The sequence below is a fragment of the Coturnix japonica genome, unplaced genomic scaffold, assembly GCF_054131305.1.
Source record: "Coturnix japonica strain WE unplaced genomic scaffold, WE-NBRP24 Scf050, whole genome shotgun sequence".
NCBI classification, from domain to species: domain Eukaryota; kingdom Metazoa; phylum Chordata; class Aves; order Galliformes; family Phasianidae; genus Coturnix; species Coturnix japonica.
Window position 1 is genome coordinate 2,077,513 of NW_028188953.1, and position 26,290 is coordinate 2,103,802.

Genomic DNA, 26,290 nt, shown 5'->3' on the forward strand with positions numbered 1-26,290 from the left:
CCCCCTATATCGCCCCCATTACTCCCACTGAGCGATGGCGGCCATCATGGCCACCCCGGCCAGCAGCGCCATGAGCTGCAGCAGGGACTGGACGGGGTCGTCCCCATGGTCCATTGGGTCCCATTGGGTTCCCATAGGGTCCCCATGTCCCATTGGGGTCTTCTATGTCCCATTGGGGTCTTCTATGTCCCCCATATCCTATTAGGGTCTCCATGACCCATTGAGTCCCATTGAGTCCCATTGGGTCCCCATTGATGTCACCAATCACTTTTATTGATCACGTCCTACAAAAAGACCCCCATATCCCCCCATAGACCCCCCCCAAAGACCCCATATCACACTGTAAACCCCCCATAGACCCCCATAGACCCCCATATCCGCCCCATAGACCCCATATCCCCCCCCATTACTCCCACTGAGCGATGGCGGCCATCATGGCCACCCCAGCCAGCAGCGCCATGAGCTGCAGCAGGGACTGGACGGGTTGGTCCTCACGGAGCAGTTGTGGGAGGACGGACACGGTGCCCACGTAGATGAAGCCCCCCGCGGTGAAGGGCAGGACCCAGCGCGTGGCCGCATCCCCCACCCCCTCAGCCAACAGGGAACAGGCCGCCCCCCCCACTGCGCCAAGGGCTGTGAGGAGCTGGAGGCGCATGGCCTGGGGGGGTAAAATGGGGGTTAATGGGGGGATATGGGGGGGAATGGGGGGGATATGGGGGTTAATGGGGGGATATGGGGGAGGGATATGGGGGGATATGGGGGGGGAAGGGTCTTTGGAGGGGTCTTAAGGGGTCTTTGGGGGTCTTTGGGGGGGTCTTATGGGATCTTTGGGGGTCTTTGGGGGGTCTTAAGGGGTCTTTGGGGGTCTTAAGGGGGTCTTGGGGGTCTTTGGGGGGATAAAATGGGGGTTAATGGGGGGATATGGGGGGGATATGGGGGGGGAGGGGTCTTTGGGGGGGTCTTAGGGGTCTTGGGGGGGATAAAATGGGGGTTAATGGGGGTTAATGGGGGGGATATGGGGGGGGAGGGGTCTTTGGAGGGGTCTGAGGGGGTCTTTGGGGGTCTTAAGGGGGTCTTAAGGGGGTCTTGGGGGTCTTTGGGGGGATAAAATGGGGGTTAATGGGGGGATATGGGGGGGGAGGGGTCTTTGGAGGGGTCTGAGGGGGTCTTTGGGGGTCTTAAGGGGGTCTTAAGGGGGTCTTGGGGGTCTTTGGGGGGATAAAATGGGGGTTAATGGGGGGATATGGGGGGGAGGGGTCTTTGGAGGGGTCTGAGGGGGTCTTTGGGGGTCTTAAGGGGGTCTTAAGGGGGTCTTGGGGGTCTTGGGGGGGATAAAATGGGGGTTAATGGGGGGATATGGGGGGGGAGGGGTCTTTGGGGGGGTCTGAGGGGGTCTTGATGGGGATATTGGGGGGTATATGGGGGGGGAGGGGTCTTTGGGGGGGTCTGAGGGGGTCTTGGGGGGCCTTAAGGGGGTCTTGGGGGGTCTTAAGGGGGTCTGAGGGGGTCTTGATGGGGATAATGGGGGGTATATGGGGGCGGAGGGGTCTTTGGAGGGGTCTTAAAGGGGTCTTTGGGGGGTCTGAGGGGGTCTTGATGGGGATATTGGGGGGATGTGGGGGTCTGAGGGGGTCTTTGGGGGGATAAAATGGGGGTTAATGGGGGGATATGGGGGGGGAGGGGTCTTTGGAGGGGTCTTAAGGGGTCTTTGGGGGTCTTTGGGGGGTCTTAAGGGGGTCTTGGGGGTCTTTGGGGGGATAAAATGGGGGTTAATGGGGGGATATGGGGGGGATATGGGGGGGAGGGGTCTTTGGAGGGGTCTTAAGGGGTCTTTGGGGGGATAAAATGGGGGTTAATGGGGGGATATGGGGGGGGAGGGGTCTTTGGGGGGGTCTTAAGGGGGTCTTAAGGGGGATAAAATGGGGGTTAATGGGGGGATATGGGGGGGATATGGGGGGGGAGGGGTCTTTGGAGGGGTCTGAGGGGGTCTTGGGGGGTCTTGGGGGGGTCTTAAGGGGTCTTTGGGGGTCTTGATGGGGATATTGGGGGGGATATGGGGGGGGGAGGAGTCTTTGGGGGGGTCTTAAGGGGGTCTGAGAGGGATATTGGGGGGTATATGGGGGGATATGGGGGGGGAGGGGTCTTTGGAGGGGTCTGAGGGGGTCTTGGGGGGATAAAATGGGGGTTAATGGGGGGGATATGGGGGGGGAGGGGTCTTTGGGGGGGTCTTTGGGGGTCCAGCGCGTGGCCGCATCCCCCACCCCCTCAGCCAACAGGGAACAGGCCGCCCCCCCCACGGCACCAAGGGCTGTGAGGAGCTGGAGGCGCATGGCCTGGGGGGGGGATAGAATGGGGGTTAATGGGGGGATATGGGGGGGAATGGGGGGGATATGGGGGTTAATGGGGGGATATGGGGGAGGGATATGGGGGGATATGGGGGGGGAAGGGTCTTGGGAGGGGTCTTAAGGGGTCTTTGGGGGTCTTTGGGGGGGTCTTATGGGATCTTTGGGGGTCTTTGGGGGGTCTTAAGGGGTCTTTGGGGGTCTTAAGGGGGTCTTGGGGGTCTTTGGGGGGATAAAATGGGGGTTAATGGGGGGATATGGGGGGGATATGGGGGGGGAGGGGTCTTTGGGGGGGTCTTAGGGGTCTTGGGGGGGATAAAATGGGGGTTAATGGGGGTTAATGGGGGGGATATGGGGGGGGAGGGGTCTTTGGAGGGGTCTGAGGGGGTCTTTGGGGGTCTTAAGGGGGTCTTAAGGGGGTCTTGGGGGTCTTTGGGGGGATAAAATGGGGGTTAATGGGGGGATATGGGGGGGATATGGGGGGGGAGGGGTCTTTGGAGGGGTCTTAAGGGGGTCTTGGGGGTCTTTGGGGGGATAAAATGGGGGTTAATGGGGGGATATGGGGGGGGAGGGGTCTTTGGAGGGGTCTGAGGGGGTCTTGGGGGGCCTTAAGGGGGTCTTGGGGGGTCTTAAGGGGGTCTTGGGGGGTCTTAAGGGGGTCTGAGGGGGTCTTGATGGGGATATTGGGGGGGATATGGGGGGGGGAGGAGTCTTTGGGGGGGTCTTAAGGGGGTCTTGGGGGTCTTTGGGGGGATAAAATGGGGGTTAATGGGGGGATATGGGGGGGGAGGGGTCTTTGGGGGGGTCTTAAGGGGGTCTGAGGGGGTTTTTGGGGGATAAAATGGGGGTTAATGGGGGGATATGGGGAGGGAGGGGTCTTTGGGGGGGTCTGAGGGGGTCTTTGGGGGTCTTAAGGGGGTCTTGGGTGTCTTTGGGGGGATAAAACGGGGGTTAATGGGGGGATATGGGGGGGAAATGGGGGGGAGGGGGTCTTTGGGGGGGTCTTAAGGGTGTCTGAAGGGGATATTGGGGGAGGATATGGGGCGGAGGGGTCTTTGGAGGGGTCTTAAAGGGGTCTTTGGGGGTCTTAAGGGGGATATTGGGGGGTATATGGGGGGGGAGGGGTCTTAAGGGGGTCTTTGGGGGTCTTAAGGGGGTCTGAGGGGGTCTTGATGGGGATATTGGGGGGAGGGGTCTTTGGGGGGGGCTGTGGGGGTCTGAGGGGGTCTTTGGGGGACTTAAGGGGTCTTTGGGGGTCTTTGGGGGGTCTTAAGGGGGTCTTGATGGGGATATTGGGGGGGATGTGGGGGTCTGACGGGGTCTTTGGAGGGGTCTTAAGGGGTCTTTGGGGGGTCTTTGGGGGTCTTAAGGGGGTCTTGATGGGGATATTGGGGGGGATGTGGGGGTCTGACGGGGTCTTTGGGGGTCTTTGGGGGGATAAAATGGGGGTTAATGGGGGGATATGGGGGGGAAGGGGTCTTTGGAGGGGTCTTAAGGGGTCTTTGGGGGGTCTTAAGGGGGTCTGAGGGGGTCTTGATGGGGATATTGGGGGGGATATGGGGGGGGAGGGGACTTTGGAGGGGTCTGAGGGGGTCTTGGGGGGTCTTGAGGGGGATATTGGGGGGTATATGGGGGGAGGGGGTCTTTGGAGGGGTCTTTGGAGGGGTCTTTGGGGGTCTTAGGGGTCTTTGGGGGGTCTTAAGGGGGTATGAGGGGGTTTTTGGGGGGGATATTGGGGGGTATATGGGGGGGAAGGGGTCTTAAAGGGGTCTTTGGGGGTCTTAAGGGGGTCTGAGGGGGTCTTGATGGGGATATTGGGGAGGGGGGGTCTTTGGGGGGGTCTTAAGGGGATCTTTGGGGGTCTTGATGGGGATATTGGGGGGGGGATGTGGAAAGGGAGGGGTCTGAGGGGGTCTTTGGGGGGATAAAATGGGGGTTAATGGGGGGGATATGGGAAGGGAGGGGTCTTTGGGGGGGTCTTTGGGGGGTCTTTGGGGGGTCTTAAGGGGGTCTTGATGGGGATATTGGGGGAGGAGGGTCTTTGGGGGGGGCTGTGGGGGTCTGAGGGGGTCTTTGGGGGGGTCTTAAGGGGTCTTTGGGGGGTGTTTGGGGGTCTTGAGGGGGATATTGGGGGGGCTGTGGGGGTCTGTGGGGTCTTTGGGGGATAAAATGGGGGTTAATGGGGGGATATGGGGGGGAGGGGTCTGAGGGGGTCTTTGGGGGGGGCCTTAAGGGGGTCTTGGGGGGTCTCAAGGGGGTCTTTGGGGGGTCTTGATGGGGATATTGGGAGGGGGGTCTTTTGGGGGAGTCTTAAGGGGGTCTTTGGGAGGATTAAATGGGGGGGGTTGAATTGGGGAGGGGGGGATGGAATGGGTGGAGGGGTTGGGGGTTAAATGGGGAGGGGGGTGGGATATAATGGGGTTGTTATGGGGTCTGACCTTATGGGGTGGGATATAATGGGGTTGTTATGGGGTCTGACCTTATGGGGTGGGATATAATGGGGCTGGGGGGGGGGTCTGACCTTCTGGGGTGGGATATAATGGGGTTGTTATGGGGTCTGACCTTATGGGGTGGGATATAATGGGGTTGTTATGGGGTCTGACCTTATGGGGTGGGATATAATGGGGTTGTTATGGGGTCTGACCTTATGGGGTGGGATATAATGGGGTTGTTATGGGGTCTGACCTTATGGGGTTTGATATAATGGGGTTGTTATGGGGTCTGACCTTATGGGGTGGGATATAATGGGGTTGTTATGGGGTCTGACCTTATGGGGTGGGATATAATGGGGTTGTTATGGGGTCTGACCATATGGGGTGGGATATAATGGGGTTGTTATGGGGTCTGACCTTATGGGGTGGGATATAATGGGGTTGTTATGGGGTCTGACCTTCTGGGGTGGGATATAATGGGGTTGTTATGGGGTCTGACCTTATGGGGTGGGATATAATGGGGTTGTTATGGGGTCTGACCTTATGGGGTGGGATATAATGGGGTTGTTATGGGGTCTGACCTTATGGGGTGGGATATAATGGGGTCTGACCTTATGGGGTGGGATATAATGGGGTTGTTATGGGGTCTGACCTTATGGGGTGGGGATATAATGGGGTTGTTATGGGGTCTGACCTTATGGGGTGGGATATAATGGGGTTGTTATGGGGTCTGACCTTATGGGGTGGGATATAATGGGGTTGTTATGGGGTCTGACCTTCTTCTTGCTACACCCCGACTGCACCAGGATGGCCAGATCCCCGACCTCGTGGGGCACCTCGTGGATCAGAACCGTCATGGCCGTCACCAGCCCCACGGCCGGACCCACGGCGAACGACGCCCCGATGGCCAACCCGTCCGTCACGTTGTGGGCCACGTCTGCCGCCAGGTTCAGGTACCCAGAGACCTGCATGGCTATGGGGCAGGGGGGGCAATGGGGGGCACAATGGGGGGAACAATGATGGCCTCAATGGAGACCCCAATGGAGACCCCAATGGAGACCCCAATGGAGACCCCAATGATGGCCCCAATGGAGACCCCAATGGAGACCCCAATGGAGACCCCAATGGAGATCCCAATGGAGACCCCAATGGAGACCCCAATAGAGACCCCAATGGAGACCCCAATGGAGACCCCAATGGGGATCCCAATGGAGACCCCGATGGAGACCCCAATGGAGACCCCAATGGAGACCCCAATGTAGACCCCAATGATGGCCCCAATGGAGACCCCAATGATGACCCCAATGGAGATCCCAATGGAGACCCCAATGGAGACCCCAATGGGGATCCCAATGGAGACCCCAATGGAGACCCCAATGGGGATCCCAATGGAGACCCCATAGTGACCCCAATGGAGACCCCAATGGAGACCCCAATGGAGACCCCAATGATGGCCCCAATGGAGACCCCAATGGGGATCCCAATGGAGACCCCAATGGAGACCCCAATGGAGACCCCAATGGGGACCCCAATGGAGACCCCAATGGAGACCCCAATAGAGACCCCAATGGAGACCCCAATGGAGACCCCAATGGAGACCTCAATGGAGACCCCAGTGTTGACCCCAATGGAGACCCCAATGATGACCCCAATGGAGACCCCAATGGAGACCCCAATGGAGACCCCAATGGGGATCCCAATGGAGACCCCAATGTTGACCCCAATGGAGACCCCAATGGAGACCACAATAGAGACCCCAATGGAGACCCCAATGGAGACCCCAATGGAGACCCCAATAGAGACCCCAATGGAGACCCCAATAGTGGCCCAATGGAGACCCCAATGGGGATCCCAATGGAGACCCCAATGGAGACCCCAATGGAGACCCCAATAGAGACCCCAATGGAGACCCCAATAGTGGCCCAATGGAGACCCCAATGGGGATCCCAATGGAGACCCCAATGGAGACCCCAATGGGGATCCCAATGGAGACCCCAATGGAGACCCCAATGGAGACCCCAATGGAGACCCCAATGACGGCCCCAATGGAGACCACAATGGAGACCCCAATGGAGATCCCAATGGTGATCCCAATGGAGACCCCAATGGAGACCCCAATGGTATCCCCATATTGGCCCCAATGATGACCCCGATGGAAACCCCAATGATGACCCCAATGATGACCCCAATGGAGACCCCAATGGAGACCCCAATGGAGACCCCAATGAAGACCCCAATGGAGACCCCAATGGAGACCCCAATAGAGACCCCAATGGAGACCCCAGTGGGGATCCCAATGGAGACCCCAATGGAGACCCCAATGGAGACCCCAATGGAGACCCCAATGAAGACCCCAATGGGGATCCCAATGGAGACCCCAATGGAGACCCCAATGGAGACCCCAATGGAGACCCCAATAGTGGCCCAATGGAGACCCCAATGGAGACCCCAATGGAGACCCCAATGGAGACCCCAATGGAGACCCCAATGTTGACCCCAATGGGGATCCCAATGGAGACCCCAATGGAGACCCCAATGGAGACCCCAATGGAGACCCCAATGAAGACCCCAATGGGGATCCCAATGGGGATCCCAATGGAGACCCCAATGGGGATCCCAATGGGGATCCCAATGGAGACCCCAATGGAGACCCCAATGGAGACCCCATAGTGACCCCAATGGGGATCCCAATGGAGACCCCATAGTGATCCCAATGGAGACCCCAATGGGGATCCCAATGGAGACCCCAATGGAGACCCCAATGATGACCCCAATGGAGACCCCAATGATGGCCCCATATTGACCCCAATGGAGACCCCAATGGAGACCCCAATGGAGACCCCAATGATGGCCCCAATGTTGACCCCAATGGAGACCCCAATGGAGACCCCAATGGAGACCCCAATGATGACCCCAATGGGGATCCCAATGAAGACCCCAATGGAGACCCCAATAGAGACCCCAATGGAGACCCCAATGGAGACCCCAATGATGACCCCAATGGAGACCACAATGGAGACCCCGATGGAGACCCCAATGGGGATCCCAATGGAGACCCCAATGGAGACCCCAATGGAGACCCCAATGTTGACCCCACTGTTGCCCCCCCCCCCATTACCTCCATTGCTGTCCATTGATCCATGTTTCCGCTCTTCCTCCTCCTCCTCCTCCTCCTCCCCATCGCTCTCCTTCTCCTTCCGCCCTACAAACAGTTCCCATAGACACCCCATAGAAACCCCATAGAAACCCCATAGAGCCTTAAAGCTACCCTATAGCGCCCCATAGAGACCCATAGAGACCCCACAGAAACCCCATAGAGCCCAACAGAACCCCATAGAGCCTTACAGCCACCCTATAGCGCCCCATAGAGCCCCATAGAGACCCCATAGAAACCCCATAGAGCCCAACTGAACCCCATAGAGCCTTACAGCCACCCTATAGCGCCCAATAGAGCCCCATAGAGACCCCATAGAAACCCCATAGAGCCCAACTGAACCCCATAGAGCCTTACAGCCACCCTATAGCGCCCAATAGAGCCCCATAGAGACCCCATAGAAACCCCATAGAGCCCAACTGAACCCCATAGAGCCTTACAGCCACCCTATAGCGCCCAATAGAGCCCCATAGAGACCCCATAGAAACCCCATAGAGCCCAACTGAACCCCATAGAGCCTTACAGCCACCCTATAGCGCCCCATAGAGCCCCATAGAGACCCCATAGAAACCCCATAGAGCCCAACTGAACCCCATAGAGCCTTACAGCCACCCTATAGCGCCCAATAGAGCCCCATAGAGACCCCATAGAAACCCCATAGAGCCCAACTGAACCCCATAGAGCCTTACAGCCACCCTATAGCGCCCCATAGAGCCCCATAGAGACCCCACAGCGCCCCATAGTTGGCCCCCCCCCCCCCCATTAAGTTCCATTAGGGCCCATAGTTGCCCCCCCCCCCATTAAGTTCTATTAGGGCCCATAGTTGCCCCCCTCCCCATTAAGTTCCATTAGGGCCCATAGTTGCCCCCCCCCCCCCCCATTAAGTTCCATTAAGGCCCCATAGTAGCCCCCCCCCCCCATTAAGGTCCCATAGTAGCCCCCCCCCATTAAGGCCCCATAGTAGCCCCCCCCCACACATTAAGGCCCCATAGTAGCCCCCCCCCCCCATTAAGGCCCCATAGTAGCCCCCCCCCATTAAGGCCCCATAGTAGCCCCCCCCCATTAAGGTCCCATAGTAGCCCCCCCCCATTAAGGTCCCATAGTAGCCCCCCCCCATTAAGGCCCCATAGTAGCCCCCCCCCCCATTAAGGCCCCATAGTAGCCCCCCCCCCATTAAGATCCCATATTAGCCCCCCATAGTAGCCCCCCCCCATTAATGTCCCATATTAGCCCCCCCCACATTAAGGTCCCATAGTAGCCCCCCCCCCCCATTAAGGCCCCATAGTAGCCCCCCATAGTAGCCCCCCAATTAAGGCCCCATTAAGATCCCATAGTAGCCCCCCCCCATTAAGGTCCCATAGTAGCCCCCCCCCCATTAAGTTCCATTAGGATCCATAGTTGCCCCCCCCCCCCCCATTAAGGTCCCATAGTAGCCCCCCCCCCCCCATTAAGATCCCATAGTAGCCCCCCCCCCATTAAGATCCCATAGTAGCCCCCCCCCCATTAAGTCCCATAGTAGCCCCCCCCCCATTAAGGCCCCATAGTAGCCCCCCCCCATTAAGGCCCCATAGTAGCCCCCCCCCCCCATTAAGGTCCCATACTAGCCCCCCCCCCATTAAGGTCCCATAGTAGCCCCCCCCATTAAAGTCCCATAGTAGCCCCCCCCATTAAGGCCCCATAGTAGCCCCCCCCCCATTAAGGTCCCATAGTAGCCCCCCCCCCCATTAAGGCCCCATAGTAGCCCCCCCCCATTAAGGTCCCATAGTAGCCCCCCCCATTAAAGTCCCATAGTAGCCCCCCCATTAAAGTCCCATAGTAGCCCCCCCATTAAGGCCCCATAGTAGCCCCCCCCCATTAAGGCCCCATAGTAGCCCCCCCCCCCCATTAAGGTCCCATACTAGCCCCCCCCCCATTAAGGTCCCATAGTAGCCCCCCCCATTAAAGTCCCATAGTAGCCCCCCCCATTAAGGCCCCATAGTAGCCCCCCCCCCATTAAGGTCCCATAGTAGCCCCCCCCATTAAAGTCCCATAGTAGCCCCCCCCATTAAGGCCCCATAGTAGCCCCCCCCCATTAAGGCCCCATAGTAGCCCCCCCCCCCCATTAAGGTCCCATACTAGCCCCCCCCCCATTAAGGTCCCATAGTAGCCCCCCCCATTAAAGTCCCATAGTAGCCCCCCCCATTAAGGCCCCATAGTAGCCCCCCCCCATTAAGGTCCCATAGTAGCCCCCCCCCCCATTAAGGCCCCATAGTAGCCCCCCCCCATTAAGGTCCCATAGTAGCCCCCCCCCCATTAAGGCCCCATAGTAGCCCCCCCCCCATTAAGATCCCATAGTAGCCCCCCCCATTAAGTCCCATAGTAGCCCCCCCCCATTAAAGCCCCATAGTAGCCCCCCCCATTAAGTCCCATAGTAGCCCCCCCCATTAAGGCCCCATAGTAGCCCCCCCCCACACATTAAGGTCCCATAGTAGCCCCCCTTGTAGCCCCCCCCATTAAGATCCCATATTAGCCCCCCATAGTAGCCCCCCCCATTAATATCCCATAGTAGCCCCCCCCCATTACCGTGGCTGTGCCCATGGCCGTGTCCCCCCTTGATGTGTCTCACTCCCTTCTCCACCACCAGGAACGCAACGATCCCGGACAGCACCCACGTCCCTACAGACACCAGCCCCTCTGCACCTATGGGTGTCAATGGGTGTCAATGATAATCAATGGGTGTCAATAATAATCAATGATAATCAATGGGTGTCAATGGGAATCAATGGGTGTCAATGGGAATCAATGGGAATCAATGGGCACCCATAGGGACAGCACCCACATCCCTACAGACACCAGCCCCTCAGCACCTATGGGTGTCAATGGGTGTCATTGATAATCAATGGGGATCAATAGGTGTCAATGGGTGTCAATGGGAATCAATGGGTGTCAATGGGATCCAATGATAATCAATGATAATCAATGGGCACCCATAGGGACAGCACCCACGTCCCTACAGACACCAGCCCCTCTGCACCTATGGGTGTCAATGGGTGTCAATGGGTGTCAATGGGTGTCAATGGGGATCAATAATAATCAATGGGAATCAATGGGCACCCATAGGGACAGCACCCACGTCCCCACAGACACCAGCCCCTCAGCACCTATGGGTGTCAATGGGTGTCAATGGGATCCAATGGGGATCAATGATAATCAATGGGGATCAATAGGTGTCAATGGGTGTCAATGGGTGTCAATGGGGATCAATGGGGATCAATGATAATCAATGGGCACCCATAGGGACAGCACCCACGTCCCTACAGACACCAGCCCCTCAGCACCTATGGGTGTCAATGGGTGTCAATGGGGATCAATGATAATCAATGGGGATCAATAGGTGTCAATGGGTGTCAATGAGAATCAATGGGGATCAATGGGAATCAATGGGCACCCATAGGGACAGCACCCACGTCCCTACAGACACCAGCCCCTCAGCACCTATGGGTGTCAATGGGATCCAATGGGGATCAATGATAATCAATGGGAATCAATGGGCACCCATAGGGACAGCACCCACGTCCCTACAGACACCAGCCCCTCAGCACCTATGGGTGTCAATGGGTGTCATTGATAATCAATGGGGATCAATAGGTGTCAATGGGTGTCAATGGGTGTCAATGAGAATCAATGATAATCAATGGGAATCAATGGGTGTCAATGGGTGTCAATGGGATCCAATGGGGATCAATAATAATCAATGGGAATCAATGGGCACCCATGGGTGTCAATGGGATCCAATGGGAATCAATGGGTGTCAATGATAATCAGTGGGTGTCAATGGGATCCAATGGGTGTCAATGGGATCCAATGGGTGTCAATGATAATCAATGGGTGTCAATGGGATCCAATGGGTGTCAATGGGATCCAATGGGTGTCAATGATAATCAATGGGTGTCAATGGGATCCAATGGGAATCAATGGGTGTCAATGATAATCAATGGGTGTCAATGGGATCCAATGGGATCCAATGGGTGTCAATGGGATCCAATGGGATCCAATGGGTGTCAATGGGATCCAATGAGTGTCAATGGGATCCAGTGAGTGTCAATGGGATCCAATGGCTGTCAATGGGAATCAATGGGTGTCAATGATAATCAATGGGTGTCAATGGGATCCAATGGGAATCAATGGGTGTCAATGATAATCAATGGGTGTCAATGGGATCCAATGGGTGTCAATGGGATCCAATGGGATCCAATGGGTGTCAATGATGATCCGATGGGTGTCAATGGGATCCAATGGGATCCAATGGGTCTCAATGGGATCCAATGGGATCCAGTGGGTGTCAATGGGATCCAATGGGATCCAGTGGGTGTCAATGGGATCCAATGGGTCTCAGTGGGTGTCAATGGGATCCAATGGGATCCAATGGGATCCAATGGGTGTCAATGGGTGTCAATGGGATCCAATGGGTGTCAATGGGATCCAATGGGTCTCAATGGGTCTCAATGGGTGTCAATGGGATCCAATGGGATCCAATGGGTGTCAATGGGATCCAATGGGTGTCAATGGGATCCAATGGGATCCAATGGGTGTCAATGGGATCCAATGGGTCTCAATGGGATCCAATGGGTGTCAATGGGATCCAATGGGATCCAATGGGTGTCAATGGGATCCAATGGGATCCAATGGGATCCAATGGGTGTCAATGGGATCCAATGGGATCCAATGGGTCTCAATGGGTGTCAATGGGATCCAATGGGTCTCAATGGGTGTCAATGGGATCCAATGGGATCCAATGGGTGTCAATGGGATCCAATGGGATCCAATGGGTGTCAATGCGATCCAATGGGTCTCAATGGGATCCAATGGGTATCAATGGGTGTCAATGGGATCCAATGGGCACCCATGGGTGTCAATGAGATCCAATGGGTGTCAATGAGAATCAATGGGTGTCAATGGGATCCAATGGGATCCAATGGGATCCAATGGGATCCAATACCCACCGTGGTGTGAGTGCCCGTGTCCCCTGGTTCCTTCGCTGCCCCCCAAGTGCTGCCTGCCGTCCTCATGGGCCGTGTGGGGCACTAAAATGGGGGGGGGGAAACAAGGTCAGCCCCATTGACCCCACAACCGCCCCCCATAGGGACAATGGGAGACACAAATAGGGGATGGGGGGGGAATGAGGGCCACATTGAGCCCATAGTGCCCCATAGAGCCCCATAGTACCCCATAGACCCCCCATAAAGCCCCATAGAGCCCCATAGTGCCCCATAGAGCCCCCATAGACCCTCACTGTGCCACATAGAGCCCCATAGACCCCCCCATAGACCCTCATTGTGCCCCATAGACCCCCCCATAGACCCTCATTGTGCCCCATAGACCCCCCCATAGACCCTCACTGTGCCCCATAGTGCCCCATAGTGCCCAATAGACCCCCCATAGACCCTCATTGTGCCCCATAGACCCCCATAGAACCCCATAGACCCCACCCATAGACCCTCATTGTGCCCCACAGAACCCCATAGTGCCCCATAGACCCCCCCATAGAGCCCCATAGTGCCCCATAGACCCCCCATAGACCCTCATTGTGCCCCATAGTGCTCCATAGACTCTCATTGTGCCCCATAGAGCCCCCATATCACCCCATAGACCCCCCATAGACCCCCATATCACCCCATAGACCCCCCATAGCCCCCCATATCACCCCATAGACCCCCATATCACCCCATAGATCCCATATAGGGTCTCCATACTAACCCAGTGCATGGGGTATGAGGTGCAGGAAGGCGTCCCCCAGGAGCCCCCATATCACCCCATAAACCCCCCATATCACCCCATAGACCCCCCATATCACCCCATAGACCCCCATATCACCCCATAGACCCCATAGTGCCCCATAGTGCCCCCATATCACCCCATAGAGCCCCATAGACCCCCATATCACCACCTAAACCCCTCAAATCACCCCATAGACCCCCCATATCACCCCATAGACCCCCCATATCACCCCATAGAGCCCCATATCCCCCCATAGACCCCCCATAGCCCCCTATATCACCCCATAGACCCCCCATAGACCCCCATATCACCCCATAGACCCCCATATCACCCCATAGACCCCCCATATCACCCCATAGAGCCCCATATCCCCCCATAGACCCCCCATAGCCCCCTATATCACCCCATAGACCCCCCATAGACCCCCATATCACCCCATAGACCCCCCATATCACCCCATAGACCCCCATATCACCCCATAGACCCCCCATATCACCCCATAGAGCCCCATATCACCCCACAGACCCCCCATATCACCCCATAGACCCCTATATTTGGGGGGGGGTCCATACTAACCCAGTGCATGGGGTATGAGGTGCAGGAAGGCGTCCCCCAGGAGCCCCCCCGCGGCGAAGCTGAGCAGCAGCCGCAGCAGCGCCTGGTGCTGGGGGGCGTTGGATTCCAATGGGACCAGGAACAGGAGGAGATATGGGGCAGCGCTGATCAGTAGGGTGGAGGACATCGTCTGATAGGGATATATGGGGGGGGGCATTAATGGGGGGTGTTATGGGGCAGCGCTGATCAGTAGGGTGGAGGACATCGTCTGATAGGGATATATGGGGGGGGTATTATGGGGGGGGGGCAGCTGTTGGGGGGGGCATCAATGGGGGGGATATGGGGCTGGGGGGTGTCAATGGGGGGGATATGGGGGTGGGGGGTGTCAATGGGGGGATATTGGGGGGTATTATAGGGGGGGGTCAATGGGGGGGATATGGGGCTGGGGGGTGTCAATGGGGGGGATATGGGGCTGGGGGGTGTCAATGGGGGGGATATGGGGGTGGGGGGTGTCAATGGGGGGGATATGGGGGTGGGGGGTGTCAATGGGGGGGATATGGGGCTGGGGGGTGTCAATGGGGGGATATTGGGGGGTATTATGGGGGGGGGTCAATGGGGGGGATATGGGGGGGGATAGAGGGGGATATAGGGGGGAGGGGGGATATGGTGGGGGATATTGATGGGATATGGGGGATATTGGGGGGATATGGGGGATATTTGGGGGATATGGGCGGTATTGGGGGGATATGGGGGATATTGGGGGGATATGGGGGATATTGGGGGGATATGGGGGTGGGGGGTGTCAGTGGGGGGGGAGATATGGGGGGGTATCAATGGGGGGGATATGGGGGGGCATTAATGGGGGGTGTTATGGGGCAGCGCTGATCAGTAGGGTGGAGGACAGCGTCTGATGGGGGGATATAGGGGGGGGGGTATTATGGGGGGGGTCAATGGGGGGGATATTGGGAGGGGATGGGGGGGATATAGGGGGGGATATTGGGGGGGTAGGGAGGGATATAGGGGGAGAGGGGATATGGGGGGGTATTGGGGGGGATATGGGGGTGGGGGGGATACTGGGGGGGGATAGGGGGGGATATAGGGGGGAGGGGGGATATGGGGGGGTATTGGGGGGGATATGGGTGGGGATGGGGGGGATATAGGGGGGAGGGGGGATATAGGGGTGGGGGGTATCAGTGGGGGGGATATTGGGGGTGTAGGGAGGGATATAGGGGGGAGGGGGGATATAGGGGGGGTATTATAGGGGAGGGGGTGTCAATGGGGGGATATGGGGGGGGATGGGGGGGATATAGGGGGGAGGGGGGATATTGGGGGGGTATTGGGGGGGATATAGGGGGGAGAGGGGGGTATGGGGGGGTATCAATGGGGGTATATGGGGGGGCATTAATGGGGGGTGTTATGGGGCAGCGCTGATCAGTAGGGTGGAGGACAGCGTCTGATGGGGGGGATATGGGGGGGGGTATTATGGGGGGGGGGCAGCAGTTGGGGGGGGCATCAATGGGGGGGATATGGGGCTGAGGGGTGTCAATGGGGGGGATATGGGGCTGGGGGGTGTCAATGGGGGGGATATGGGGCTGGGGGGTGTCAATGGGGGGGATATGGGGGTGGGGGGTGTCAATGGGGGGGATATGGGGCTGGGGGGTGTCAATGGGGGGATATTGGGGGGTATTATGGGGGGGGGTCAATGGGGGGGATATGGGGGTGGGGGGTGTCAATGGGGGGGATATGGGGCTGGGGGGTGTCAATGGGGGGGATATGGGGCTGGGGGGTGTCAATGGGGGGGATATGGGGCTGGGGGGCATCAATGGGGGGTATATGGGGCTGGGGGGTGTCACTGGGGGGGATATTGGGGGGGGATAGAGGGGGATATAGGGGGGAGGGGGGATATGGTGGGGGATATTGATGGGATATGGGGGGTATTGGGGGGATATGGGGGATATTGGGGGGGATATGGGGGATATTGGGGGGATATGGGGGTAGGGAGGGATATGGTGGGGGGTATCAATGGGGGGATATGGGGGGGGGCATTAATGGGGGCAGCGCTGATCAGTAGGGTGGAGGACATCGTCTGATAGGGGGGATATTATGGGGTGGGGGGTCAGTAGGGGGATATGGGGGGGGGCATTAATGGGGGGGATATGGGGGTGGGGGGTGTCAATGGGGGATATAGTGGGGGGATAGGGGGGGATATAGGGGGGATATGGGGGGGTACTGGGGGGATATTGGGGGGGTAGGGAGGGATATGGGGGGGTATTGGGGGGGTAGGGAGGGATATGGGGGAGGGGGGATATGGGGGGTGATATAGGGGGGGTATTATAGGGGAGGGGGTGTCAATGGGGAATATTGGGGGGGTAGGGAGGGATATGGTGGGGGGTATCAATGGGGGGATATGGGGGGGAGCATTAATGGGGGCAGCGCTGATCAGTAGGGTGGAGGACATCGTCTAATGGGGGGATATAGGGGGGGGGGGTCAGTATGGGATATGGGGGGGTCAGTAGGGGATATGGGGGGGTCAATATGGGATATAGTGGGGGGGATATGGGGGGGGGTCAGTAGGGGGATATGGGGGGGGCATTAATGGGGGGTGTTATGGGGCAGCGCTGATCAGTAGGGTGGAGGACAGCGTCTAATGGGGGGGGATATTATGGGGTTAATCAATAGGGGGGATATTGTGGGGGGGTGTCAATGGGGGATATAGTGGGGGGGGGAGGATATGGGGGGGATATGGGGGGGATATGGGGGGGTCTGTATGGGATATAGTGGGGGGGATATGGGGGGGTCAGTAGGGGATATGGGGGGGGATATGGGGGGCTCAGTATGGGATATGGGGGGGGACATGGGGGGGTCTGTATGGGATATGGGGGGGGATATGGGGGGGTCAGTATGGGATATGGGGGGGGTCAGTAGGGGATATAGTGGGGGGGATATGGGGGGGTCTGTATGGGATATGGGGGGGGTCAGTAGGGGATATAGTGGGGGGGATATGGGGGGGTCAGTAGGGGATATGGGGGGGATATGGGGGGGTCAGTATGGGATATGGGGGGGGATATGGGGGGATCTGTATGGGATATGGGGGGGGATATGGGGGTCAGTAGGGGATATAGTGGGGGGGATATGGGGGGGTCAGTATGGGATATAGTAGGGGGGATATGGGGGGGTCAGTAGGGGATATAGTGGGGGGGATATGGGGGGGTCAGTATGGGATATAGTGGGGGGGATATGGGGGGGTCAGTAGGGGATATAGTGGGGGGGATATGGGGGGGTCAGTATGGGATATAGTGGGGGGGATATGGGGGGGTCAGTAGGGGATATAGTGGGGGGGATATGGGGGGTCTGTATGGGATATAGTGGGGGGGATATGGGGGGGTCAGTATGGGATATGGGGGGGTCAGTAGGGGATATGGGGGGGGGATATGGGGGGGGTCAGTAGGGGATATAGTGGGGGGTCAGTAGGGGATATAGTGGGGGGGATATGGGGGGGTCTGTATGGGATATAGTGGGGGGTCAGTATGGGATATGGGGGGGGATATGGGGGGGTCTGTATGGGATATGGGGGGGGATATGGGGGGGTCAGTAGGGGATATAGTGGGGGGGATATGGGGGGGGTCAGTATGGGATATAGTGGGGGGGATATGGGGGGGTCAGTAGGGGATATGGGGGGGGATATGGGGGGTCTGTATGGGATATGGGGGGGGGGATATGGGGGGGTCTGTATGGGATATGGGGGGGGATATGGGGGGGTCTGTATGGGATATAGTGGGGGGTCAGTATGGGATATGGGGGGGTCAGTAGGGGATATAGTGGGGGGGGATATGGGGGTCAGTATGGGATATAGTGGGGGGGATATGGGGGGGGTCAGTTGGGGATATAGTGGGGGGGATATGGGGGGGTCTGTATGGGATATGGGGGGGGGGATATGGGGGTCAGTAGGGGATATAGTGGGGGGGATATGGGGGGGTCAGTATGGGATATAGTGGGGGGGATATGGGGGGGTCTGTATGGGATATGGGGGGGGGATATGGGGGTCAGTATGAGATATAGTGGGGGGGATATGGGGGGGGTCAGTAGGGGATATAGTGGGGGGGATATGGGGGGGTCTGTATGGGATATGGGGGGGGTCAGTATGGGATATAGTGGGGGGGGATATGGGGGGGGTCAGTAGGGGATATAGGGGGGTCAGTACGGGATATGGGGGGTATATTGGGGGGGGCATTAATGGGGGGTGTTATGGGGCAGCGCTGATCAGTAGGGTGGAGGACATCGTCTGATAGGGGGGATATAGGGGGGGGGGGTATTATGGGGGGGGTCAATGGGGGGGATATTGGGAGGGGATGGGGGGGATATAGGGGGGGATATTGGGGGGGTAGGGAGGGATATAGGGGGGAGAGGGGATATGGGGGGGTATTGGGGGGGGGATGGCAGTGGGGGGGATACTGGGGGGGGATGGGGGGGATATAGGGGGGAGGGGGGATATGGGGGTGGGGGGTGTCAGTGGGGGGGATATTGGGGGGGTAGGGAGGGATAAAGGGGGGAGGGGGAATATGGGGGGGGATATAGGGGGGGTATTATAGGGGAGGGGGTGTCAATGGGGGGATTTGGGGGATATTGGGGGGATATGGGGGTGGGGGGTGTCAGTGCGGGGGGAGATATGGGGGGGTATCAATGGGGGGGATATGGGGGGGCATTAATGGGGGGTGTTATGGGGCAGCGCTGATCAGTAGGGTGGAGGACATTGTCTGATGGGGGGATATGGGGGGGGGTCAATGGGGGGGAATCAATAGGGGGGATATTGGGGGGGGGGATACTGGGCTCACCTGAATCCAGAGGGTCAGAGTGTCCGGGCGGCTGGGAGCTGATGGGGGGGGAACTTGGGGGTCCCCATGTTGATGGCCATGGCCATGGTGGGGGTCCCCATGGTGGTCCCCATGACTGTGGTGGGGGTCCCCATGTTGATGGCCATGATGGGGGTCCTCATGATGATGGTAGGGGTCCCCATGGCCATGATGGGGGTCCCCATGGCTGTGGTGGGGGTCCATATGGGGGTCCCCATGTTGATGGCCATGGTGGGGGTCCCCATGGCTGTGGTGGGGGTCCCTATGGGGGTCCCCATGGCCATAAAGGGGGTCCATATGGGGGTCCCCATGTTGATGGCCATGATGGGGGTCCCCATGATGATGGTGGGGGTCCCTATGGGGGTCCCCATGGCCATAATGGGGGTCACTATGGGGGTCCCCATGGTGGTGGCCATGATGGGGGTCCCCATGATGATGATGGGGGTCCCTATGGGGGTCCCCATGGCCATAATGGGGGTCCGTATGGGGGTCCCCATGTTGATGGCCATGGTGGGGGTCCCCATGGCTGTGGTGGGGGTCCGTATGGGGGTCCCCATGTTGATGGCCATGGTGGGGGTCCCCATGATGATGATGGGGGTCACTATGGGGGTCCCCATGTTGATGATGGGGGTCCCTATGGGGGTCCCCATGTGAATGGCCATGATGGGGGTCCCCATGGCCGTGGTGGGGGTCCCTATGGGGGTCCCCATGTTGATGGTGGGGGTCCCTATGGGGGTCCCCATGGCCATGATGGGGGTCACTATGGGGGTCCCCATGTTGATGGCCATGATGGGGGTCCCCATGATGATGATGGGGGTCCCTATGGGGGTCCCCATGGCCATAATGGGGGTCACTATGGGGGTCCCCATGTTGATGGCCATGATGGGGGTCTTCATGATGATGATGGGGGTCCCTATGGGGGTCCCCATGTTGATGGTGGGGGTCCCCATGGCCATAGTGGGGGTCCGTATGGGGGTCCCCATGTTGATGGCCATGGTAGGGGTCCCCATGGCTGTGGTGGGGGTCTCTATGGGGGTCCCCATGTTGATGATGGGGGTCCCTATGGGGGTCCCCATGGCTGTGGTGGGGGTCCCTATGGGGGTCCCCATGGTGGGGGTCCCCATGTGAGTGTCCATGCTGGGGGTCTTCGTGTTGGTGCCCACGACTAAACATGGCCGTCAAGGTGTGGCCGTGGCCGCTGTCCACATGGAGCTGGTGCTGACCATGGCCGAGGTCCTCCCGGTGATGGCCGAAGTCCTCCCGGTGATGGCGGAAGTCCTCCTGGTGATGGCGGAAGTCCTCCTGGTGATGGCGGTCCCCGTGAGAGGCGGAAGGGAGGAGGCAGAGAGCCAGAGTGGCGGCCATGATGGCGGCCATGTTGGAGGCCGCTGGTTCCCGGGGCTGGAGGACCGTCGCCATTGAAGCTGTGGGGGGAGATCCGCCATTGGGGTCAATGGTGGGATCATAGAGATGGGGGAGATAGAGAGGCTATGGGGGGAGATCTGCCATTGGGGTCAATGGTGGGATCATAGAGATGGGGGAGATAGAGCGGCTACGGGGAGAGATCTGCCATTGGGGTCAATGGTGGGATCATAGAGATGGGGGAGATAGAGAGGCTATGGGGGGAGATCCGCCATTGGGGTCAATGGTGGGATCATAGAGATGGGGGAGATAGAGAGGCTATGGGGGGAGATCTGCCATTGGGGTCAATGGTGGGACCATAGAGATGGGGGAGATAGAGCGGCTATGGGGTGAGATCTGCCATTGGGGTCAATGGTGGGACCATAGAGATGAAGGAGATAGAGAGGCTATGGGGGGAGATCTGCCATTGGGGTCAATGGTGGGACCATAGAGATGGGGGAGATAGAGCGGCTATGGGGGGAGATCTGCCATTGGGGTCAATGGTGGGATCATAGAGATGGGGGAGATAGAGCGGCTATGGGGGGAGATCCGCCATTGGGGTCAATGGTGGGACCATAGAGATGGGGAAGAGGGGATAGAGTGACCCTCCATAGGGATCAATGGAGATACCATAGAGATGGGGGAGGGGGGATAGAAAGGCCATGGGGGAGAGATCCGCCATTGGGGTCAATGGTGGGACCATAGAGTTGGAGGAGAGGGGATAGAGTGACCCTCCATAGGGATCAATTGATGTACCATAGAGATGATGGGGAAGAGGGGATAGAAAGGCCATGGGGGGGATCTGCCATTGGGGTCAATGGTGGGACCATAGAGATGGGGGAGATAGAGCGGCTATGGGGGGAGATCCGCCATTGGGGTCAATGGTGGGACCATAGAGATGGGGGAGATAGAGCGGCTATGGGGGGAGATCCTCCATTGGGGTCAATGGTGGGACCATAGAGATGGGGGAGATAGAGCGGCTATGGGGGGAGATCCGCCATTGGGGTCAATGGTGGGACCATAGAGATGGGGGAGATAGAGCGGCTATGGGGGGAGATCTGCCATTGGGATCAATGGTGGGACCATAGAGATGGGGGAGATAGAGCGGCTATGGGGGGAGATCCGCCATTGGGGTCAATGGTGGGACCATAGAGATGGGGGAGATAGAGCGGCTATGGGGGGAGATCTGCCATTGGGGTCAATGGTGGGACCATAGAGATGGGGGAGATAGAGAGGCTATGGGGGGAGATCTGCCATTGGGGTCAATGGTGGGACCATAGAGATGGGGAAGATAGAGCGGCTATGGGGGGAGATCCGCCATTGGGATCAATGGTGGGACCATAGAGATGGGGGAGATAGAGCGGCTATGGGGAGAGATCTGCCATTGGGATCAATGGTGGGACTATAGAGATGGGGGAGATAGAGCGGCTATGGGGGGAGATCCGCCATTGGGGTCAATGGTGGGACCATAGAGATGATGGGAAGAGGGGATAGAGTGACCCTCCATAGGGATCAATGGAGCTACCATAGAGATGATGGGGAAGAGGGGATAGAAAGGCCATGGGGGAGATCTGCCATTGGGGTCAATGGTGGGATCATAGAGATGGGGGAGATAGAGAGGCTATGGGGGGAGATCTGCCATTGGGGTCAATGGTGGGACCATAGAGTTGGAGGAGAGGGGATAGAGTGACCCTCCATAGGGATCAATGGAGCTACCATAGAGATGATGGGGAAGAGGGGATAGAAAGGCCATGGGGGAGATCTGCCATTGGGGTCAATGGTGGGATCATAGAGATGAGGGAGATAGAGCGGCTATGGGGAGAGATCTGCCATTGGGATCAATGGTGGGATCATAGAGATGGGGGAGATAGAGCGGCTATGGGGGGAGATCCGCCATTGGGGTCAATGGTGGGATCATAGAGATGGGGGAGATAGAGCGGCTATGGGGAGAGATCTGCCATTGGGATCAATGGTGGGACCATAGAGATGGGGGAGATAGAGAGGCTATGGGGGGAGATCTGCCATTGGGATCAATGGTGGGATCATAGAGATGGGGGAGATAGAGCGGCTACGGGGGGAGATCCGCCATTGGGGTCAATGGTGGGACCATAGAGATGGGGGAGATAGAGCGGCTATGGGGAGAGATCTGCCATTGGGGTCAATGGTGGGATCATAGAGATGGGGGAGATAGAGCGGCTATGGGGGGAGATCTGCCATTGGGGTCAATGGTGGGATCATAGAGATGGGGGAGATAGAGCGGCTATGGGGGGAGATCTGCCATTGGGGTCAATGGTGGGATCATAGAGATGGGGGAGATAGAGCGGCTATGGGGGGAGATCTGCCATTGGGGTCAATGGTGGGATCATAGAGATGGGGGAGATAGAGCGGCTATGGGGGGAGATCTGCCATTGGGGTCAATGGTGGGATCATAGAGATGATGGGGAAGAGGGGATAGAGTGACCCTCCATAGGGATCAATGGAGCTACCATAGAGATGGGGGAGGAGGGATAGAAAGGCCATGGGGGGGAGATCCGCCATTGGGGTCAATGGTGGGACCATAGAGTTGGAGGAGAGGGGATAGAGTGACCCTCCATAGGGATCAATTGATGTACCATAGAGATGATGGGGAAGAGGGGATAGAAAGGCCATGGGGGAGATCTGCCATTGGGGTCAATGGTGGGATCATAGAGATGGGGGAGATAGAGCGGCTATGGGGAGAGATCTGCCATTGGGGTCAATGGTGGGATCATAGAGATGATGGGGAAGAGGGGATAGAGTGACTCTCCATAGGGATCAATGGAGATACCATAGAGATGGGGGAGTGGGGATAGAAAGGCCATGGGGGGGAGATCCGCCATTGGGGTCAATGGTGGGACCATAGAGATGGGGGAGGGGGGATAGAGTGACCCTCCATAGGGATCAATTGATGTACCATAGAGATGATGGGGAAGAGGGGATAGAAAGGCCATGGGGGAGATCTGCCATTGGGGTCAATGGTGGGATCATAGAGATGGGGAAGAGGGGATAGAGCGGCCATGGGTAAGTGATCCTCCCCCATAGGGATGAATGGAGATACCATAGAGATGGGGAAGGGGGGATAGAGTGGCCGCTGGAGGACCGGATCTCCATAGGAATCAATGGAGCCACCATAGAGATGGGGAAGAGGGGATAGAGCGGCCATGGAGGAGTGATCCTCCCCCATAGGGATCAATGGAGCTACCATAGAGATGGGGAAGGGGGGATAGAGTGGCCGCTGGAGGACCAGGTCTCCATAGGAATCAATGGAGCCACCATAGAGATGGGGAAGAGGGGATAGAGTGGCCGCTGGAGGACCAGATCTCCATAGGAATCAATGGAGCCACCATAGAGACAAGGAAGAGGGGATAGAGGGGCCATGGAGGCATGATCCTCCCCCATAGGGATCAATGGAGCTACCATAGAGATGGGGAAGGGGGGATAGAGTGGTCGTGGGAGGACCGGATCTCCATAGGAATCAATGGAGCCACCATAGAGACGAAGAAGAGGGAACAGAGCGTCCCAAGCTCATCCCATAGAGGAGAATGGGGAATGACCATAGAGACGGGGGATAGAGAGCCCCCCCATGAGACACATAGAGCTCAATGGAGCCACCATAGAGACGGGGAAGGGGGGATAGAGTGGCCGCTGGAGGACCGGATCTCCATAGGGATCAATGGAGCCACCATAGAGATGGGGAGGAGGGGATAGAGCGGCCATGGAGGAGTGATCCTCCCCCATAGGAATCAATGGAGCCACCATAGAGATGGGGAAGAGGGGATAGAGTGGCCGCTGGAGGACCAGGTCTCCATAGGAATCAATGGAGCCACCATAGAGATGGGGAAGAGGGGATAGAGCGGCCATGGAGGAGTGATCCTCACCCATAGGGATCAATGGAGCCACCATAGAGACGGCACTAAGGGGCCAGAGCGTCCCAAGCTCATCCCATAGAGGAGAATGGGGAATGACCATAGAGGCGGGGGATAGAGAGCCCCCCCGTGAGACACATAGAGCTCAATGGAGCCACCATAGAGAAGGGAAAGGGGGGATAGAGTGGCCACGGGAGGACCGACCCTCCATAGGAATCAATGGAGCCACCATAGAGACGGGGAAGGGGGGATAGAGTGGCCACGGGAGGACTGGGTCTCCATAGGAATCAATGGAGCCACCATAGAGATGGGGAAGGGGGGATAGAGCGGCCATGGGTAAGTGATCCTCCCCCATAGGGATGAATGGAGATACCATAGAGATGGGAAAGGGGGGATAGAGTGGCCGCTGGAGGACCGGCCCTCCATAGGAATCAATGGAGCCACCATAGAGACGAAGAAGAGGGAACAGAGCGTCCCAAGCTCATCCCATAGAGGAGAATGGGGAATGACCATAGAGACGGGGGATAGAGAGGCCCCCCGTGAGACACATAGAGCTCAATGGAGCCACCATAGAGACGGGGAAGAGGGGATAGAGTGGCTGCTGGAGGACCGGATCTCCATAGGGATCAATGGAGCCACCATATGGACGGGGAAGGGGGGATAGAGTGGCCGCTGGAGGACCGGGTCTCCATAGGAATCAATGGAGCCACCATAGAGACGGCACTAAGGGGCCAGAGCGTCCCAAGCTCATCCCATAGAGGAGAATGGGAAGCACCATAGAGACGGGGGATAGAGAGCCCCCCCATGAGACACATAGAGCTCAATGGAGCCACCATAGAGAAGGGAAAGGGGGGATAGAGTGGCTGCAGGAGGACCGGGTCTCCATAGGAATCAATGGAGCCACCATAGAGATGGGGAAGAGAGGATAGAGTGGCCATGGAGGAGTGATCCTCCCCCATAGGAATCAATGGAGCTACCATAGAGACGAAGAAGAGGGAACAGAGCATCCCAAGCTCATCCCATAGAGGAGAATGGGGAATGACCATAGAGACGGGGGATAGAGAGGCCCCCCGTGAGACACATAGAGCTCAATGGAGCTACCATAGAGACGGGGAAGAGGGGATAGAGTGGCCATGGGAGGACCGGCCCTCCATAGGAATCAATGGAGCCACCATAGAGACGAAGAAGAGGGAACAGAGCGTCCCAAGCTCATCCCATAGAGGAGAATGGGAAGCACCATAGAGACGGGGGATAGAGAGCCCCCCCATGAGACACATAGAGCTCAATGGAGCCACCATAGAGACGGGGAAGGGGGGATAGAGTGGCCATGGGAGGACCGGTCCTCCATAGGAATCAATGGAGCCACCATAGAGACGGGGAAGGGGGGATAGAGTGGCCGCTGGAGGACCGGGTCTCCATAGGAATCAATGGAGCCACCATAGAGACGGGGAAGGGGGGATAGAGTGGCCGCTGGAGGACCAGGTCTCCATAGGAATCAATGGAGCCACCATAGAGAAGGGAAAGGGGGGATAGAGTGGCCATGGGAGGACCGGCCCTCCATAGGAATCAATGGAGCCACCATAGAGACGGGGAAGGGGGGATAGAGTGGCCACGGGAGGACCGGCCCTCCATAGGAATCAATGGAGCCACCATAGAGACGCAGAAGAGGGGCCAGAGCGTCCCAAGCTCATCCCATAGAGTAGAACGGGGAATGACCATAGAGACGGGATTGAATGGGCAGAGCGCCGCCCGCCGCCCCGCGCCCCCGGAGGACTCACTCACCGCTCCTCGGCTCCAACCCCGACGTGGCACCGAGGCCACGCCCCTTCCGGTCTCTCGCGAGATTTGCCCCCCCCCAAAACACCGGAAATAGGGTTTGAAGGCCTCGCCGCCATCTTGACTCCGGGCATTTCCG

The 26,290-nt window shown here is 58.0% G+C and overlaps 1 protein-coding gene across 1 annotated transcript; it reads right to left on the reverse strand.

The window, feature by feature from the left end:
• Positions 1-251: 251 nt before the first annotated feature.
• Positions 252-26,185, reverse strand: SLC39A7 (solute carrier family 39 member 7). Its single transcript, XM_085532680.1, has 8 exons — positions 26,158-26,185; positions 19,073-20,514; positions 14,262-14,430; positions 12,911-12,991; positions 10,491-10,607; positions 7,893-7,976; positions 5,551-5,747; positions 252-658 (listed from the first exon to the last, which is right to left on the reverse strand). Exons 2-8 carry the CDS (start codon positions 20,507-20,509, stop codon positions 407-409), a joined length of 2,337 nt encoding a protein of 778 aa, XP_085388806.1. The 5' UTR covers positions 20,510-20,514; positions 26,158-26,185; the 3' UTR covers positions 252-406.
• Positions 26,186-26,290: the final 105 nt, after the last annotated feature.

Excerpts from the sequence above, each read along its gene's own strand:
- SLC39A7 (XM_085532680.1), bottom strand. The coding sequence starts at position 20,509 with ATGGCGACGGTCCTCCAGCCCCGGGAACCAGCGGCCTCCAACATGGCC. Across the intron at positions 14,431-19,072 it reads CTCTGACCCTCTGGATTCAG|ACGATGTCCTCCACCCTACT; the intron begins GTGAGCCCAGTA and ends TATCCCTATCAG. Across the intron at positions 12,992-14,261 it reads CCTCATACCCCATGCACTGG|TGCCCCACACGGCCCATGAG; the intron begins GTTAGTATGGAC and ends CCCCCATTTTAG.